Below are 20,049 nucleotides of genomic sequence, written 5' to 3' on the forward strand. Positions count from 1 at the left end.
AAGAGAGCAGGGAGGGAGGGAGAGAGATAGAGCACACTCTTTATCTATCTGACACACACACACTCGTGTACACACACACACACACACACACACACACACACACACACACACACACACACACATAGTCTCAAACAAACAAGGAGCACACCTTCCAACAATAAACAAACCCATGAAATCAGCACCAATACCACTACGCTAATAGCTAGTGCATTTAACAACAGAGCCGAATGGAAACCGGGCCAATTATACATGTGTCTGTGGGCAGTGTGTACGGAGCCCAAATGAGAATCTTGTTATTCCTTTCCCTCCATACTGTGGCGCTCAGAAAGCTAAGCCATTACAAGAGTGGAGGCTCCAGGGACAGCTTTCGGAAATGAGAGCGAGTCGGGGAGTGACAAAACAAAGTATTGAGATAAACACCCACCATTAGCACAGGCAGTTAAACCTCCATTTCCTAATCCTCAGCTGGACTCCAGAGGATATTAACCCTTACTTTGCAAAAGGTACAGGACAATAGGATACTGGATTGGGTTGGACTGACAATATATGACTTAAAACCGCTTCTGATTGACTGTCAATGCAGGTTCACTTATAGTTTGGGCACAGGAAGTTGATGAATGCTTGTTCCAGTCAATCTGTATATGAGTCAAGAGCAATGAGACCTTTATTCTAATCTAAACCTAAGCCAATAGTCATGAGAGAAACCCAAGAGTAACAACAGATGAATACAAAGTTAATAATGAAAAACTAAAGATTAGGTTGCACTAGCATCAAAGGATCTCTCGTACTTTAGGTATTCTGTGTTGATAGAGAAGATTTTGAATGCTATGGATCTCAAAACTCAACATCACTACAAAATGGTTTAGATTTGTTTGAGAAATGTTCTAATTACTTTTAAGAATATAACCGGGTCAGTTGTGATTGTTGCAGCTAATTCATTCTGATTCTCCATTATCCAGTTACTGCTAACTGTGCCATTTATCTCAGTAGAGCCACTTTATTTTGAGTACGATTCTCTGCAGGCTTTCCAATCGTACATTATATTTTCCAACAGTGTCCATTTCTGTTACCTGGACAAAAACTGAGCTGGAACAAGCTGGTTTTCTATTAAAGCATAAAGCTCTACTTTGCTACATGATCAGAAGGAATGCAGTAATTTATTTGGTCTATTTGAGCTTAAGAACACTTATTTAAAAATAAAAGTTGAAGCCGCTTATATGTACGTGTTAAAGTATGCAAATATAACAAGGATATGTATTTTAACTAAATATCATTGAAGTTATGTGGTCACATTCCAACAGTGACACTTTCAACACATGCATTAATGACAACAGTTTGTTCCTATTGACATAACATTTCCAATTTTTCTTTTCAGTTATGTTATAAAAAGGGAGATTGCACATTCCCCAGGTAATATGTGACACAAAGCTAACATTAGCACGCGCCTTTTAGGAATCCACTTTCTCAACAAATAAAAATGAATTCCCTATCCCGCTCCAATTGCCAACTCAATCCAGTAGAAGAGTCCTTCCAATCACTTGAAATTCAATCAATTTAAATGACAAAATAAAAGTATTTGATTAAAATCCATTGTTGAGTCTTCTATTGAATAAGAGGTTTTATTAACCAAATTAAGATCTGGTTTAAAAAATTCTCCGCAGCACATTTTAGTTTGTTAAAGCACATGAGAGTCTGACGTGCATATCAAGATAAGCTTCCTTTAGTTGGACTGTAGGATCAAAATGTGCAAAAACAAAAAGGAAAATGTGTCTGTGTTGAAAGTTGCCTTAAATCAAATCTTATGTTGTTAATATAAATACGACTTTAACACCTTCTTTATATCTCAGGCAAACACTTATCCCTGATTTCTGTGACCTTAACACGAGTAAATATCTTCATCCTTACAACTGAAAGAATCCAGAAGGAGCCTCTTGTCACAATTCTCCTCAATTCATGCACCTCCTTTTCTGCTCACACTGTACAAGCTCAAACCTCCAAAACAATGAGCATTTGATACACTTTCTTTAAAAGAGAAATACATTAATGATGCTCCCTGACAGTCTGCATTAATCAGAGGGGGCTCCCCCTGAACACAACTCTTTATCGGCCATCGATTTTCCAGTGGGTTTATGGCGAGCGACACACGGAGAAAGCTCGTCGCTGGGCGGCTGCTGGGAAACACATTACGGGGCTGTCAGTTGTCTCGCCATGCATCCTGCATCATTCTTTAAGCACATGAGAAGTTCATTACACCACACAGCTCTGACAGTGCATAGGATATTAGGGACTGTGTGCATTGTGCATATCTTTGGTGGAAGTGTAGCTCTGCAGACATAACAGGGAACGTATACATTATCCAAATAAGGCTTTAAAATGATTAGAATTACAAATAGATTGACAATAAGGTATATTCAAATGTTTGCAGAATCGATATTTCATACAGTCAGATATGTCATTTGTCCTTTCATAATCATAGTAATATACTGGTTATAAACATGATTCTCTCCCACTTCAGCAGCCATGTAGAAGAGTCTCGCTAAGTACTGTAGTGCCACATTTAAGAAATGATGTTGCAGCAACGGTTTCTGCAGGCTTCCTCCTACATCCTACACATCCCTTGTTGACTAAAATGATTTCTCACCTAAAGACGCGCACGCTGTTTTGATTTATGATGCTTCACAACTACTAAAATTCAATTTCAGCCTGTATTGCACGCTTCTGATTGCCCCGTAAATGAGATAAACTGATAGCAATTTATTCAAGGATCCCACCTCTCCTCTCCTTTCCTTTTTCTTCTTCTTCTCTCTCTTCTGCTCTTTCAACAGGAGACACAACTCACATCCCCAGACTTGGGTGAATCCAATATTTAAGCGATACGTCTGTATTCCAGAGCATTCAGCAGAACAGACAAGGTGATGCTAATAGAAAACCAGGCAGAGAACCATGAGAGGGACAGAAAACAATGTGCGTGTTTGATGACGTGAGAAACATTCAGAATATGCCTCCTCCAGTCTGATTACTCTTAGATGTTCCACTCAGGAAGTTATCTGACTTAATTATTCCTCTGTAGGGCACTTATCGATGGGACGTGATGATGTTTAATATAATGCAAACCATCACTCATTCAAAGCTTTAACACAACGGTGTAACTGTCAGGAGAGCAACATTATAGCTCAGTTATAAAACAGAACAGAAGTAATGGACTCTAGAGTTGTTAACTATGCTAGTAGCTGCTTACTGCTACTGAACGTTAATAGAAAAAGTGACCATGCCAATTGTACAAAAACAATCAGATCTGGGATTAAATTCACTAGTATTATGATGTGACCACTTCTCTAACAACAGAAAAAGCACCACTTATCTCGCACCACTTATCTCCGAGATGCTGATGATGTTCACTCCAAACAACAATGTGGTCAACAGACTCATTCAGACTTTAAAGAGAAGCTGTCAGAGACCATGATAAAAAAGTGTAATGATTATAAATGCTAAGCCCCATTTAGGAGGCGTCAATGCCATTGTTGTTGTTATCCAGCGTATCAATCTTGTTGATTGATCATCCCGCTCCGGTGACATCAGTTTTATGGCCTCTGAAATGCATCCCAGTGTTTTCACAATGCCATCCAATTAGGGTACTCCATTTATCATTGGGCTGGAGAATCATTATTAATTGGGTGGAGAGCCGACTGCCACTCCCCCGCTGAGAGGGGCCACGGCTTCTGGAGATCGGGGCCTTTCAGGCGACGGTAAAAGAAATGAGGGCTGTGAGGGTGAAATGTGAAGGAGGGCCACAAAGAGATACAAAACGACACACCTTCATGGACTTCATAGGAGAATTCAGTGAGAATATGGAAGATTACATTACATGTTTTCTCAAAATGCAAGATGAGAAATGTGATTGGTGTGAGAAGTTGAATTCAAAGTGGATATTTGAGTTAATAACCAATGAGTTACTGCACAGAAAATAAAAGATACATTGCATTTGTACTGCAATGTTTGACATTACCTTCATTTCCTCATAAAGAGCTTCACTATGGGGGCACAACGTTCAGCTTTCCCCCAAATCCCTCCCACCTTGTGCACCTTTGAAGATGTGACCACTCACTGGCTTCCAAACGTCAAAATAAAGCCCATTGTGTTTGTTGACAAGCACAACCAATTTTGCACAGAGAAAAAATAAAAGGTTGTGTTGCGTTTGCAAAATAAGTCAAAATCAGCAACACTAGAGGATTACAATGCATTTTTCCATTATGCAACCCATGAGTTTGTTCTTTCAGATAAAAAGTATTTGTCACGTATATATCCATCGCCATTAAACTATGCAGAGGTCGCAACGAATGATTTGAAGAGCAGTGGTCAAACCTTAAAATAGGCGAAAACAATGTAGAAAATGTGATAGAAATATAGCATTGTTATATTTGTTGTCTCTTCAGTAGCTATTTATGTGCATTGAAACATTTGAATGGAAATACCACTATTGGTAGGTAAACGTTTTGGGGGTTAGGTTCCTTTGATTCCTATAGATGATTTTCAATCTCTAATCATAGTCATTTAAAAATGTTTATTTTCGTACCTTCGTTGCCTGCAGATAAGCCGTCGGGCTTTGTGATGCCCGTGCTCTTTTTCCGTCTGTGCTTCTTGCGGTTGGCGTGTGGAGAAGGAGGCGGCTCAAGCTTTGGACTGGTGGCGCTGCCCACACTGGAGCTCGCAGGATCACTCACTCCATTGGCTGTAAAAACACAGACAGGGGGAACAACTATTACCATTTGTGTTGAATAAACAGGGAATTTGTTTACATTTTAAGCCTGATTTAGCAGGGTAAAATGCAAAAGATCACGCTCAAAAACTTTGATCTGATTTAAAGCACCGTCACAACAACCACACATTGGAATCGTCGTTTAAACTTCACGAGTTTCTGAAACAAGCCGATCAAGAATATGTATGCTACTTGACAAAAACAGCTGACAGAAGGTTATGTCTAACTTCAAAACTAAGGGAAACACGTAAATTAAGAAAATAATATCAATATGTATTGCTATGAGGAACCATAATATATAGATAATGAACTGCAGAAGATGGATGAAGAGCATCCATTAGTGTCCAATTTAATCATAAAGTCGTTGATGAAATATCAACTAGAAATGGCTCTGGCAGCGTGCTTCATGTTGGCTGGGGTGAAGATTTTTTGTGCCTAATGAGGAGTGGTGATTAGTCCACTATTAATTGCTAGTGGATTGCATTCATTGCTCTTGCTGAAGTTGCAAGTCTTATATGTCGAAAGCAATATATACATGTGAAATCCAACAAAATGACTCTTTGTGTGACATGGGCAGAGTAAAAACAATTTAACACCATTATTTAAAAAATAAACTAGGTTGGCTGTTCAATTTAAACGGTTAAACTCAAAAAATGTATCATCTTGTGTGAATGCATGATTCATTGTGAAATGACAGCAATGAATACTGAATGACATGACGAGCTGCATGCAAACTAGAGCCTTCACATCCTAAAAATGTGTCCTCAGCAGTGTGAGTTGGAAACGGCTCCTAAAGTAACGGCATGGCTCGGGCATTAGATAGAGCGAAGGACAGGTGAGGGGCCATCAGTGAACAAATGGTTACCTAAGTCAGCCGGCGGCAAAGCTCTCTATATGACTGTCTGAGAGTGACAGGGGGCAAAGAGCCGGCTTTGTTTCTTGTAAGTGATTTTATAAATGTGATATTAACCTGTGCTACCGTTGGGCAAAGGGAGAGGAGGGATGGGACGGTAGGAGGGGGTTGTCAGCTTGCCATCTTTCTGATTTCCTGACATTTGACATCACTTTCCCTTCTTTCCCCCTCCGGATGCCATTATGAATCTAGGAGTGGGGGGGCCAGGGGCCTGGGGGAAGCAGGGAGGGAGGGCCGGTAGATGGGCCCCATATTGCTCTCCCCTTACCACCCTGTGTGGTGCTGGCAGCCTCCTCCATTGTCTCCCATCAAAAGCTCATTGTAGTGTAGCAAACTCCATTCATTTCCCGGTGCACCGTCCCAGCCCCAGGGGTGGAGTGCAGGAGGACAAGGGGCTCAGGGATTATTGCTGTTGTCGTTTGCCAGTTGCACATGCTATAATGTGCAGCACGGTGCCATTAGCCAGTGTACAACATTAGGCCTAATTCGGTCATTACCTTTAGGGAGATGGGGCTGTCTTAGAGGAGAGTAGAGAGTAAGATGGGCTCAGCGGGGGATTGAAGATGCAAACGTTGGGGGAGAGGGGAGCTCTCGGCCCAGGGACGCATTGTTTGAGCGTGGGCAAAAATAGGAGGCAACACCTGAGACACACATTGTTGGGTCGGTAAATAACCAAGAGATTCATCTTAAACTGTACGTATACAAACAAGAATTAGTACTGGAAATCATAATTTAGTTATAACAACAGTTTAAGAAGAGAAGTGGCCATATTTAAAAGTAGTATTCATTTGGTTATAAAAACGTAGGTGCTAGTGGGGAAATAGCCTTATTGATTCGACACCATCACATTAATAAACATAACATTGGTGCTTGTGCTGGACGACATGCATTAGGCTCTCTGGTGTTTTGAATGGCAGCACGCAGCCACACATGTAGCAGCTTCTAGTCGAGGCGTCTGTTTCAATTTCCCTGCTCTCTTACAACAGCCCCCCTGAGACGAGTCATTAGCTGGCTCAGACAGCTGGGGGCACAGGGGTCCTCCATGTGCACCCCCCCCCCCCCCCACCCTCTGCTTCCTCCTCCCTCTCCATTGCAGCGTCTGTCCCGCCAGCACAGCTCCGTATGGCGGGTGGAAGACTTGAGCTGCAACCTGCCTCCGACGTGACAGCCAGCATTTGTTTAATGTCGCTTGAGGTTAAAGGGGAGGGCTGCCCCTCAGGGGCCCCAACTGTGTCATAAACACCTCTAATTATCAATTTCTGCCCCTAATGTTGTGGAAAATGACCCTGGCCCCGCTCATCCTGCACCTGAAACATATACGGGGTGATACACTTCCCTTTGTCTGCACCAATCAGGCGTTAGGAGGTCTGTACCATGAAGGTATAGGAGCAGGGAATGGAGTTCACATCACCGAGCAACAATATCAAAGCACCCGAGACCTTTTATATAATCTAAAGTCACCTGTCTTTTAATGGCTTTCAGCTCTAAACTGTGCACGACTGATTATATCTTTTAAATGGAGAGTTATGAAGTTACAAGTGGACTGATTCTACAAGCATAAAATTCACTTTGGCGTTATTAGCCGGCTGTTAGTGTGTATGAGGGCCATCAGGACGGAGCTGGGTAATGAAGCACTCCGGGGATCAGGAGTCTCTTTCCCACTCAGCCAGGATCACCTGGGCAGCAGGAAAGGTATGAGGCTAACCTGTGATTACAGTGCACTCCACTCCCACCACCGGGGTTATACATGCTACACCATGACGGCTGAGGGTGAGACAAAGAGGGCCGCTAACAGCTCCTGCTTTTACCATTGCACTGAGAATGAAAAAAAAGGGTGAGAGAGAGGCAGGGAGAGGGGGTGAAGAGGAAGGGAGGGGGGAAGAGTTGTTTCATTGTTATTCAAGAGGCTCCGGGTGAGGAGCAGTATGATTCCACCAGGCCCCTTGACATGGCAGCCCTGCCTGTCCTCAATCAAAGCCAACGGCTGCAATTAATGGCAAAAATTAGAAACAATCACCGCCTCCCCCTTATTATCCTCAATTAGAGCGTACTAATCAAGGCCTGATCGCGCTCTGCTGCTCTCTCCAAACTAAATGTCAAACTTCATTACGGCCTAGCGTAGAAATCAAACGCCCCGCATGCTATCACCCTCGCATCGGGAGGCCAAGGTGTAAAACACAGTGCCACAGGAGAAGGCTATCTGTGCATTAACTACCTGTGTCCTCATATGCAAACTTACATAGAAATGAACACAAAGCAGAGTGGAAGCGTTAAGGTCTCGGAGGACAGAAGTAAAGGCTTTTCATAGAGGAGGGTGGGCAATACGGATACAAAGAATATTGTAATAACCGTTGCAGAATTATCAACATTTATTATTTAGTATGTAACTAAACGCATGGGTTAAAAAGTATTGATATTGCTTCTCTCATTAATGCCACAACAAATAAATACTTTCATTGTGTAATCTCCGGAATATTTTCCAATAAAATGTGGGAAAATATAAAAAAAAATGTCCATTAAAGTTCTCCAGAGCTAAAAAGGACATGTTCCAAATATGTTATTTTCTATTAATTATGACTATCAATCATCCAAATTGTCGCATATTCCTTTTATGTTGATGAACGTAACTATTAATTGACTAATCAGGTCAACCCACTAAGAACAACATTTTATAATTTAAGAAATGACTAAATTCTTCAGTGTGGACAGATTTCAGCCTTTCATTTGTTTTATATTTTTTGACCTTAAGAACTGTGCACCAATATATTCTACGATACATTAATATTGAATTAATTATTGAACCATCACTCATTGGTAGCTCTGATCCACAGTAATCTTTGCCTTTGGGAACGTCACATCACTCACACTTTGACCATGACTTAAGTCATTGTCATCAGCGAGCCCATCACCACTCTTTGAGCCTCTTGCATTTAATTCAGGCTCTGAGATTGAGGTGTATGAAGGAGAGCAGGATCTAAACAAGCATCCACTGCATTAAGAATGGGTGTCTTTATGAATGCAAGCAATAGAAAAATTGGGCCGGGATTTAATCAAAAATCTGCGCTCAATATTCAAGAGACGTTACTACCTCGGCTTCTGCCTTTGCTCAATAGGTTTACAAATGAGGACATTCTTTAAATAATATGGAAATGGTTACCTGGCTAAGACGCATTCATCCTCCAGTGAATCATCAATCTGCTGTTTTTGCATCTCAGAATCACATTTTATGTTAACCTGCAACCTTCACCAAGGATAATGGAGTGATTGGGCTAGGTTCAAGTCAATTCAGATGGCAAAACATGAGCACCCTTCACCGTGGAACACCCTCTATTGATTATTGAAGGCACATTAGGATGAAAGATAAGAGGGTTGTGTTTCAATCAACTTTATGTTTTCTGATAGTCCAGTCACACTACAGACTTAATCTGCTGCTGGTATTCAGACTGTTAAACTGTAAGAAGACATAAAAACAAGAAATTCAGGGAAAGTTTTTGAGCTACTAAGATGTTGCTTTTAGTGTACATCTTAGTAGTAGAGTAGCATGACAAATAATTGGAGAAAAGAGAAAAAAGGAGCAAAGTGTGGATCTGATTTAGCTGAAGACTGGATGCTGGTTAATGAGCTATGTTAATATTGAGGGTTTTTTCAGTTTACCAAACATAAATGGGAAATCCTAGGCCTCTTTCTTTTCACAACACAATGTTTAGGAACTCCTATTCATCCTCCGCAGACCTGCCACAAACAAGAATGAAGCTTTTTCTCCTATATACAAATTGTAATACAGACGCAAACACGCACTGTGGAAAAGAAATCCCATACCAACAGCTACACACACATAAAAAATCAGCGAGAACACACACATACACAACACACACTTGCGCTCATTTATTTGAGGACCCCACGAATCTAAGTAATTCTGCTTTGGGCATGCTGCTGATGGGAGACGGGGGTAGGGGGTGATGGAAGTGCCTGCGTCCGGGCAGAATTGATCGTTTGGCAGCTCCAAATGAGAGACAGGCTTGTCTGCCGAACCACGAGGGCCGTGCAGTTGGACTCCAGCAGCGCTCGTAAAGTGCGCTCTTTAAACTGCCGGGGCCCCTGGGAGCCCATGGGGAGGGGGGGAGCCGCCGCCGTGCTAATGAGAACTACCAGAGTGCAAACATGCATGGAAATGACTGTTATTCTGTTGATGTGCATTTAAGTGCTTTTTTACTGCCAACCACAAAGAGAGGGAAATAACTGGTGATGAATGGTCCCCCCAAAAAACATTCATTTTCCTCTTCAGAAGAAAAGAGAGGAAAACAGAGGAAGGAGGAGGGGGTACGAGTAAGATGGAAGGTAAAGACAGGAAAGGGGGAGTGAGTGTAGACATGCATGGTGAATATATTATCTTACTTCACTCAAGTACAGTGACGAAGTGCAATGTGACACAGAGGCAGAGAGAGGAGATGCACCGATGGCGGGAAGTTAACCTTCACTGTTCCTCTCCTATGAACACGCCGCTTCTATCAAAGAGCGGCAGCCAGAAAGGTCACAGCGATCACAGCCCTGATCACCTCATTATGAAAATGAGGCTCGATACACCTGTGTATGAAGCCTGGGAAACGGCGTCTCCGTCTAGACCAGCTTTTACTTCACTCATCTATGTGAATGTGTAAATTACAACAATTACTGGGGAGACTTGAGAAGAAATGTAGGGGAAAGGAGGACTTACGGGCTCCGCTGCTTGTACTGGTGTTGATGGCTTCATTCCACTGGTCGGCGCTGGACACAGAGAAGGAGCGTTGGTGCATGCCGTCTTTACTGCTGCCAAACAACGAGGCGCCCGTCTGCAGGGACGAACTACTGTTGGAGTGAGGAGCACCTGGAATAAGTGACAAAAAAGAACATTTTTATTTATACATCCCTTTGAATTCTAAAGTCAGTCTGGCAGGATTCTTCAAAAACAAAAAGTCTGTAAAGGAGTTTTTTCGAAGTTTCTACAGTACTGTAATGCTGCTGCCACCATATTGGTGCAACTCCCTCCGTCGAACCCCCCCCCTCACACAGACACGAAACCCCTCTCCCTCCGCCTCTGCCTCTAATTAGCCCTTAATTAACAAGATACACTCTGAACGCTAATTATCTCGCCTCATCCCTCTGACTGCCACATCGATCTCCACTGGCGTCAGCAGGCGTTCTCTCCCCAACTTCCAATCAGGCGAGCCATGGACGCCTGGATCTCTTTACTAATTCATAGGCTAGGCTGCGCCATGTGGGGTCCTTCCCTCCTGTTCACGAGCAGTCGCTACAACACTTCCTAACTACTCTGAAAAACTCATCGATACACTTCCAGTCATGTGCGGGGAGTCAGATTAACTGCTTTAGATTAACAGAGCATCAAATTGAATAGAACTGTCATGTCGTTTTTCCAAAATTGTGTGATTTTATTTTCTAAATTACATTTAAACACAACGGAATTATGGTAATGTGACACTGGTAAGAACATATACTGTATAACCTAATAGAAAAGTTTGTTATTATTAAATGCTGTCCTATAAAAAGTTAATATTCACTCTACTTTAACCTTTAAAGTTGACATAATTACTACATTATAAACCAATGTAATTTAATGAGGTAAAAAGACTTTCAGAGTCTTTGTTTGGAAAACAAGTCATATCTCAGATTTTCTGAACAATGCTCTCTCATGTTACAGGTATCACACATCAAGGCCTTTTATTCAATAATTACAAGAGAATAGCAGTTTCTGATTGAGGTGACAATAACAGAAAATAGAGAGTGTGGGTCGCGTGTAAAGTAAACTAAGCGGCACGGGTGCTTGTTAGGATAATATGTCCTACTCATTATCTAGAGTAATAAGTGTATCAAATTCACATAATCATGTCTAATTAGTATCAGTAATTATCTTGTTGGGCCCAGGAATATTAATCTTCGGGTCCCAGAGGGGAGGGAGCAGAATCGCAGCGAGGATGGGAGAGAGAGCGAGGGAATCACGCTGAGGAGCACCGACTAAATTAGCATGCTGAAATCAGAGCAGAGGAGGAGGAGGAGGAGGGAGGAAGAGGGGGAGAGGAGGAGGAAGGGAGGGGAGACAAAGCCGAGGAGTAAGGGTACTGAAAAGAAAATGGGAAACTTTGTTGTTTTTTTAAGTGACTAATGAATGATATATAAATGAGCTTGTGACTTCTAGAAAAAGGTTTTTGGTTGCTTTTATCACTGTTTTAAATAAATGAATATCTAATATTAAGCAGCCACATTTTTGACCCCATATTGCAAAGATAAATGTTTAATCACCTCATCGTTTAGAGATTATTTTTTATTTGTCCACTATAAAAAAGACCCACATGTCTTTCTCTCCAAAGAGTGAAGTTTGACTCTTTGCCGCCTTTTAAGAGAACAAAAAAACGAGTTAGATAACTACAAGGCGAGTTACATTGATATTTAAAAATTCAACAATCACGTCTAATTGTCAAATTGGATGCTAATGATTAATGAATTAAACATGGCTGTATCCATTAGTCCCCAGAGACCACTGCTGCATAAAGGGGAGGATAATGTAATTACAGTGGAGAAATAATCAGCTTGTGGCATTAAAAGAGCAGTGTAGTGCTCCAGCCAGGCCTCCACTACAGCTCTGTGTGGACTGACAGGGACGAACTGACAACGGACAGTTTCATTTTAGATTGAACGCTACATTTTCCCAACTTCAGTGATCATGTTCGGGATCCACCGTCAAAAAGGAATACATTACTAAGTATTCAATGTTTTTTTTAGAATAAAGTGAACAAGTTAGACTGTTGACATGAGAGTGATGCTTCATAATGGCCGCCGCCTACAAATCAGAAATATTGATGATCATTTTCTGATATTTGCCGAATAATGCCATAGGTTAATTGTGTCTAGTGTCTATTGATGAATGCATCGTCATTATTTTTGCAGTCAGAATTCAACAGCAATCAATACATTAAAGTGAAACTGCATGAGGGTGGCAGAAATGAATAACATTTACAGAATTGCTGTGCTAAACTATATTATATTTATAGTTAGGTTGTTTCCATTAACAGCTCTCAATACTTAACTACACTTTGAGACTTTCTGCCTATACATTTATTTGACAGCTTTAATTATAAGAGACTTAGGGAATATCATTTTTGTATGTAAAATGTTTATTTTATAAATATAATGTCTTTAGAGATCAAACAACTCAACAGAATAAAGCAATGAAAAGTATCTCCACCTCGTTTCTTACAGTTGCATCAGTAATAATAATTTAAAAAAAAATCTTTAATACTATAACACTGATGATATTAAGCCATGCTGTTGCATATAAAGTCCTTTTGATTTGTATAGCTTGTTAACATTAATGACAATATTACATTTTCTTTACATTGAGGTATTTCCTCTTCTTCTTCTAGTTTTATTTTAATAAAATATCTGAACTCTTTGTCCAACACTGGATCGATCGTAATTCAAAACCTCACAAGCAAAGAGCATAGTCTCTTTTACAACTGAATTTATATTGCCATTTCCATTACTAAGGATGTTGCTTTACAGAAACATTTCATAGAAAGCACAACATTCTTATGAATAAATGAAAACTTAAAATAAAGGAAGCCCCATTATGAAAGTGTCTTACTGACTGTTTTGTAATGTGTATAAAGATATAACAGAAGCCATACAGTGTGTTCTGAGGCTCTGCAGGGCGGGGTGTTAAGTGGAGGCGATGGATTAGCGGGTAGCAGCGCTGCCTGGCTTCTCATTTCTCTTCAGGCCTGCCGTCAGTGGGCTGATGAGCCGTGACGAGGCCTGACCCCTCCGTGGAGTTGTTGCCATTATGTACAAGTAGTGGGATAATGAAGCATTCATGCTAATGTGGGCCGGGCAGCACATCATCTGCTGGCTGTGTGTAATCTACCACCATCATCCTGACCACCGCCCAGACCCCCCCCCCCCCCCCCCCCCCCCCCCCAACCCCAGATACCGCTGCTGCTGCTGTCTGTCCCCACGCAAAACACTCAGACATTATACTCTGTGTATGTTGTATTGCTCTGTATACTAGGGCTGTCAGAATATCAGATTTTCACTATACAAGGCCAAAATGGTAACGACATTATTGCCATATATATATAATCCGTGTGAGAATTTCCACTGACATTCATCTTTAACTATGTTTATTGAGTGGTTGGTCTCTTTTCTGGCTCATTTGTGTGTGCAGAACGTGGGTGGGAGACAAAGTGAGAAAGGAAATAATAGGAAACTATTTAAGAGGTGTTGAAATATTTACACAATATTATTATAAACAATGTATGTAATATTGAAACAGAATAAGTATTTTCACAGTTATTTTCAATCCATTAAACCTTTGAAAACCTATTGTCTTTACTTGTTTCATATCCAGAGGGCAACTGCTGTTTTGCTTTCCTGCAACTATGGATTAAGGTTATTGAGAGGTGGGGTCCTTTCCTCAGAGATTAAACAATCAGAAAAACATCTAAAATAAGGAGAAGATTGCAGACAAAACTGATCTTGGTACAAAGTTATAATCTATTCCAAGGTTACCAACCAAGGTTAAATGTACACAAAGTGTCCTTTAAGAGTGAGGAGAAACCCCCTAATTTGAAAAATATATAAATTATGAAATTGGTCAACTAAATGTGCTGGAAACATCCATCTTCTGTGCTTTGCTGTGCAAATTCAAACATGACTTAGCTTACACATCTCAACTTTTATATAATTAGTATGGTCAAAAACAGTTTAAATCAGCTTAAAATTGACACATTTGGAACATGATGGCTGGAGAAACACGTGAGCTGATTATACTGGTGTTGGAAAAATAAGTATTGTGTCGGCATTGCTGGTCAGTGAATATGTGGTTACCTGTCCTACTGGGCTATTAGAGCTGGAGATAAATTGTGGAAAAGGTGAAGCGGGAATGATCTAAAACACTTCCCAGAAACCTCCACCTCTTCCACACGCATCTCTCTCTCCCACAGCACTGATTCAAAGTGACTGGGTCCATTAATACTTTGGTACAATGTATCTGTCGCCGGTGACACGGCAGGATGCGTGTTAACAGGGAGGATCATATTTAAAATGGTTCCGCTCAGCACCCAGCAAAGGAATTAAACCTGGCCGCTTGGCAAACTGGCGGGCGCATGCGTCCTCTCATTTACTCTCTGTCTTCTCAGCCTCTCCTCTTCATATTCCTATCTCCCCCATCCACTCCGCCCCTCCTTCTCTCCGTCGCTATCCCTCTTCTCCCAGTGATTATAAAGGTCTTTAGATCTAAGGAATGAATGAATTACCAAAGGCACAGACAAGGCTTGTGATTTGGACGCCGTGAATGAAAAATTACCCCTTTGTTCCCTTCATCAATTGCACGTCTAATGAAATCAAAATCCCGATCGCATAATCAGAAGAGGGTCCTCCACCCAGAGAGAGACCTGATGTGATTTGTAACCTTTCTTTTCCTAAATGGAGATTAAGGCAAATCTCACACACATTGTTCCCTGATGCACAAATAGATGGCAAGTGAAGATCCAGGGAATGTGTCATTGATGAGTCTTTTACAGGAAACAAACAACAAAGAGAACAGACCAAATGGTTTCCCGAAAACCCGGTAAAGCCTGTTTTTTAAGGCCCTTTTGTCTGCCACAATGACTCCCCTCAAGGTGAACAGATCCAACGTCCTCTGCTCTGTAAACTCCTACATCTTCTTGCTTTTGACTGATTAACATGTACAGCAGTGGCAGCTCTTTGACCAGGTTCAACAGTAACCTGCCTGGACAGTGCTAATGGTCCCCGCTGACCTGCTTTGGCACCGGACCCACTCACAGCCTATTAGCTTTTGCCCGAGTGAAGGAAACACTGCGCCCCGTTTCACAGCCGATGAAGGACCCCGCCTCCCTCGAGGGATCTCTTTGCTAATTAGTATTAATTACTCTTAATCCTAACCCCTAAATCCAATCACTGGCTTCCCCTCTATAAGTGTGCCAGACTCTGTGCAGCCTCCGGTGGCATCGTTCGCTGGGATCTATTTTTAAACTTAAAAAGTGGAGACACTGGCACAACATTCTCAGGTCCAAACGGTTTTAATTGCTTTGACCCCAACTACCAAAGAGAATGAAAAGTAACTAGGTCAGTGTCATGGTGGCATGACAGTCCAAAATAAACAAAGCTTACAACATGAGGACATTATATCTAGACACAATCTTCAATTCCCTGTTAAGTAATTTAGAGAATTAATAGATTCCTCATAGATGCTCATTAAGTAAATCATTGTGTATATTACGAGGCAGCTAATTTGCAGTGAAACGTACATAAAGTAGATAATTAACCTGTGGGGACTAATTTTTATGATGAATCACAAACAAAAGGACGTTCGAAATTACTAGAGAAATTAAAGACTCATTGAGTAACCATTGCATAATCTACCTATGATTTGCTTTGTCTTTTGCGTGGTATACATACATTTGAAAGATTCCTCTTATGTCTTTCCATACTATAACTACAAGTGAATTATCTGGGTTTTAACATTTGGTGAAAAAAGTTGTGTTTATAATTGTGAAAGCACACGGCCATAAAAAAAGATATACATCCATGATATTTTAATTCAGGCTGACACATTTTGTTAAATGTTTCTGATTAAATGTATAACACATATTAATTAGCCTGTTGGACACATATGTGTGATCTAATCTCTTGATAGTATACTTTTAAAAAGTAAACCTTTGTTCCATTGTATGTTTTCATGAGCCTGATAAAGCACCTACTCTAGGAAAACGTGGTCCTCCTATCAGAGTGAGAAGATCTTTGATCATTTACTTCATACATGACAACATTTTTTTTTGCTAACACTGCCTTTCTCTTTATAGAACTGCTACTTTTTGCCCTGAAGTGCAAGTCAAAACAACATTTCACAAAACGCTACAGCATTTCACAAAACGCTACAACATTTCACAAAACGCTACAGCATTTCACAAAACGCTACAGCATTTCAACTTTTACGGAAAGGGTATTCCTTTAGGGAGAACACTTCTTGTTTGTGATTGGACAGAGCCAGCCAGAGAAGCACTGCTGTGATTGGTTGTTTTTGCTGTCAGTCAAGAAATGACGCTTCCTGATTGGTCAGCACCCGACAGCGCCACGTATTTCCTGTTTGGTATGATTCAGCTGTTTCTGCACACATTTTAAACTGAGTTGGAAAGAATGGAAGAAGAGATGGAAATCTTAAGGGAATATTTTAACAACGGATATAGATATGATGTTATCCTCGACATGCTGTCAACCCATCACCACATCAACATGTCCCAAAACATCAGCTGTTAGCTGTTAGCACACAGAGCTCACAGCTCCTCATATCTGTTCAGAAACTGGACAAAAGTTAAACATGTAAAAACCACAGACTGTCTATGTCATGGCGAATACAGTCGCTGCTTTACTTATGTCTGTAGGACGTTGTTGTGAGTTTGGACGGAGCAGCTACAGGTTAGTTTAGCCTGATCGATCTGATCTCCATTCAGTAAACACGCATTTTAAAAGGTTGTTCGCCTGCCGTCTTGTCTGCACACTTGTCAAAGCATTAATTAATGGTTTTTACTAACCGGTATCAGTATGTTGTTACTTCGGCATCATTTTGAAACGTGTATTACAATTAAACCACGGTAAGATATGTTCATTTTGTTGTAGTTGGTATCTACCATAGTATTTACATGGAGATAAGCCCCGAATATTCGCATCGCTCTAATCGCTCGAGTTTCACCGTTTCACCGCGGCTGTCAGCTGTGTTTACTCCTGTCATTCAAACAGGAAACGCTGGAGAGGGGGCGGGGCTTATATCCATGTAAATACTGTGGTAGAAGCCAACTACAACAAAATGAACATATTTCACCGTGATTTAATCAAAATGATGCCGGAGTAACTACATACTGATACCGGTTAGTAAAAACCATGAATTAATGCTTTGTCTGCAGACAAGACGGCAGGCGAAAAACCTTTTAAAATGCGTGTTTTCTGAATGGAGATCGGATCGATCAGGCTAAACTAACCTGTAGCTGCTCCGTCCAAACTCATAACAACGTCATACAGACATAAATAAAGCAGCGACTGTATTCACCATGACATAGACAGTCTGTGGTTTTTACATGTTTACATTTTGTCCAGTTTCTGAACAGATATGAGGAGCTGTGAGCTCTGTGTGCTAACAGCTAACAGTTGATGTTTTGGGACATGTTGATGTGGTGATGGGTTGACAGCATGTCGAGGATAACATCATATCTATATCCGTTGTTATAAATTCAGTTTAAAATTCGTGCAGAAGCAGCTGAATCGTACCAAACAGGAAATATGTGGCGCTGTCGGGTGCTGACCAATCAGGAAGCGTCATTTATTGACTGGCAGCAAAAACAACCAATCACAGCAGTGCTTCTCTGGCTGGCTCTGTCCAATCACAAACAAGAAGTGTTCTCCCTAAAGGAATACCCTTTCCGTAAAAGTTGAAATGTTGAAGTGTTTTGTGAAATGCTGTAGAGTTTTGTGAAATGCTGTAGTGTTTTGTGAAATGTTGAAGTGTTTTGTGAAATGTTGAAGTGTTTTCTGAAATGCTGTTGCGTTTTGTGAAATGCTGTAGTGTTTTGTGAAATGCTGTAGTGTTTTGTGAATGTTGAAGTGTTTTGTGAAATGCTGTAGTGTTTTGTGAAATGTTGTTTTGACTTGCACTTCAGGGCCACCCTAGTTTTGGGTTGCTTGGTTTGATTGACGTTGTTTGTTTCCCACTTAAGAGCAGTATGTGCCCAACATTATGTTTCGGCTCACTACATAACGGACAGCTAGCAAACCAAAAGGAGGTATTCGCTGAATTTGACAAAAAGTGTGTTTGATAAGTCTTTGAGTGGATGCGCCTTCAAAGTGTTGTTTATGATACTAAACTTCATATGATTACGTTTCAACGTTTAATACAGAAGATTAAAAAGGTAGCACATAATCACCTTCAAGACATATTTAACTAATCTCAATTTCACATATGTATTCTGGCCATATCAAACAAACATGTATTGGTTTGAATCGCAGAGTCCTGCTTTAAAACAGTATAGAAAAGAGGGATCATATTGCAGATGAATCACTCAATCAATGTACTTGAATCTATATCTTAAATATGAAAAATGCAAACGAAGCACAGTAACTTGTATCACTCTGGCCATATAATGAGGACAGGACGTGGTACCTGTGTTTCCGATGCCCAGCTGCAGGGTGCTGCGGTCCTTGGTCAGCCCGTTGGTTTTGGGACTAGCTGTCGGGGCGACGGTTGCCACGGCTCTGGGCGGTCGCTTCCCAGGAACCTTTACCGTTGTCCTCAGCAAGTCGATCTCTTTCCCATGCACATTCTGCATGTAGTCCTATAGAAAGTGCAAACAAGAACATGACAGTTATTGTGGATGGACTGTGATCTAGTCAAGTAGGAGTCCAAATATTTCATACAATTCCCTCAATACAGGTAACTGATTATACACAGCAAACCAACTAGAATCTGGAATTATGGAAGAAAAACAGATTAAAAGACTATTCAATTTCCATCCCCATTAGTCACAACCCATCTTAGACCTTCCACTAAACGTGTGAGAGTGGAAAAATGATTGTAAAGCCATTATACATCACCTGTGCCCACGCCATCTCTCCAGATAGCGAGATGATAGGCTTAATGAATGCAAACAGTCTCATTCACTTTCAATTTGGGCATCTGATTTGGTTTAAAGCGACTACTACCCAAATGTGGGAAGCCAAGGTGAAAATCATTGGGCTCAGCAGAAAAAGACCCAAATAGAGGCGAGCTCGGCCTTTGCCGTCCCCCCACCGGCTCCTCTGCTTTATTACCGTGTCATAAAGCACTCATTTCTTTCCCAAGCCTCCTCGCTAATTACCCAGTGAGCGCTCTCATTTCATTTTATTGCTGGAATTAACAGCCAGATCGAAGCGTGCAAAGCTATTAAGATGTGTGATTAAGCCACATTCAATTAGTTTCAACAAACAATTTAATTGATGTAGCAGATAGAATTAACAGAAGGTGATTGTGTGGATGGCTTGGCTGACTGCGAAATTAAAGGTTCCCCTCTTCCACTCTCAGTCTGCCTCCCTCCCTCTTTCCTTCTCCCTCTCTCCTTTCCTCAATCTCTCTTCCCCTTTCTTACTCCGTCTCTGCTCCACTGCTCAAAATGAGCTCGAGCTGTTACGGCGCTAATGTAACTGTCTTCCTTATCTCACCTCCCTCTGTAAGTCAACAGATTCATAGATTCAAAGATTGCCCTGATGACCTGTAATAGCGGTAATGATCAAGAGATAGCCTGCTCAGTCAATTACATACATCACTGTAGCACTGCTCCACTCT

The 20,049-nt window shown here is 41.1% G+C and overlaps 1 protein-coding gene across 3 annotated transcripts in view; it reads right to left on the reverse strand.

Moving 5' to 3' along the window:
• agap3 (ArfGAP with GTPase domain, ankyrin repeat and PH domain 3) overlaps nucleotides 1-20,049 on the reverse strand; it is a 114,837-nt gene that overhangs the window by 20,318 nt on the left and 74,470 nt on the right. For all 3 annotated transcript variants that reach the window (XM_034137521.1, XM_034137522.1, XM_034137519.1), the window contains exons 11-13: nucleotides 18,892-19,063; nucleotides 10,384-10,533; nucleotides 4,574-4,729 (exon numbers count right to left, since the gene is read on the reverse strand). In XM_034137521.1, coding sequence (XP_033993412.1) covers nucleotides 4,574-4,729; nucleotides 10,384-10,533; nucleotides 18,892-19,063 — 478 coding nt within the window. The remainder of the gene's footprint in view (nucleotides 1-4,573; nucleotides 4,730-10,383; nucleotides 10,534-18,891; nucleotides 19,064-20,049) is intronic.

Source organism: Trematomus bernacchii, unplaced genomic scaffold, assembly GCF_902827165.1.
Source record: "Trematomus bernacchii unplaced genomic scaffold, fTreBer1.1, whole genome shotgun sequence".
Lineage (NCBI taxonomy): Eukaryota > Metazoa > Chordata > Actinopteri > Perciformes > Nototheniidae > Trematomus > Trematomus bernacchii.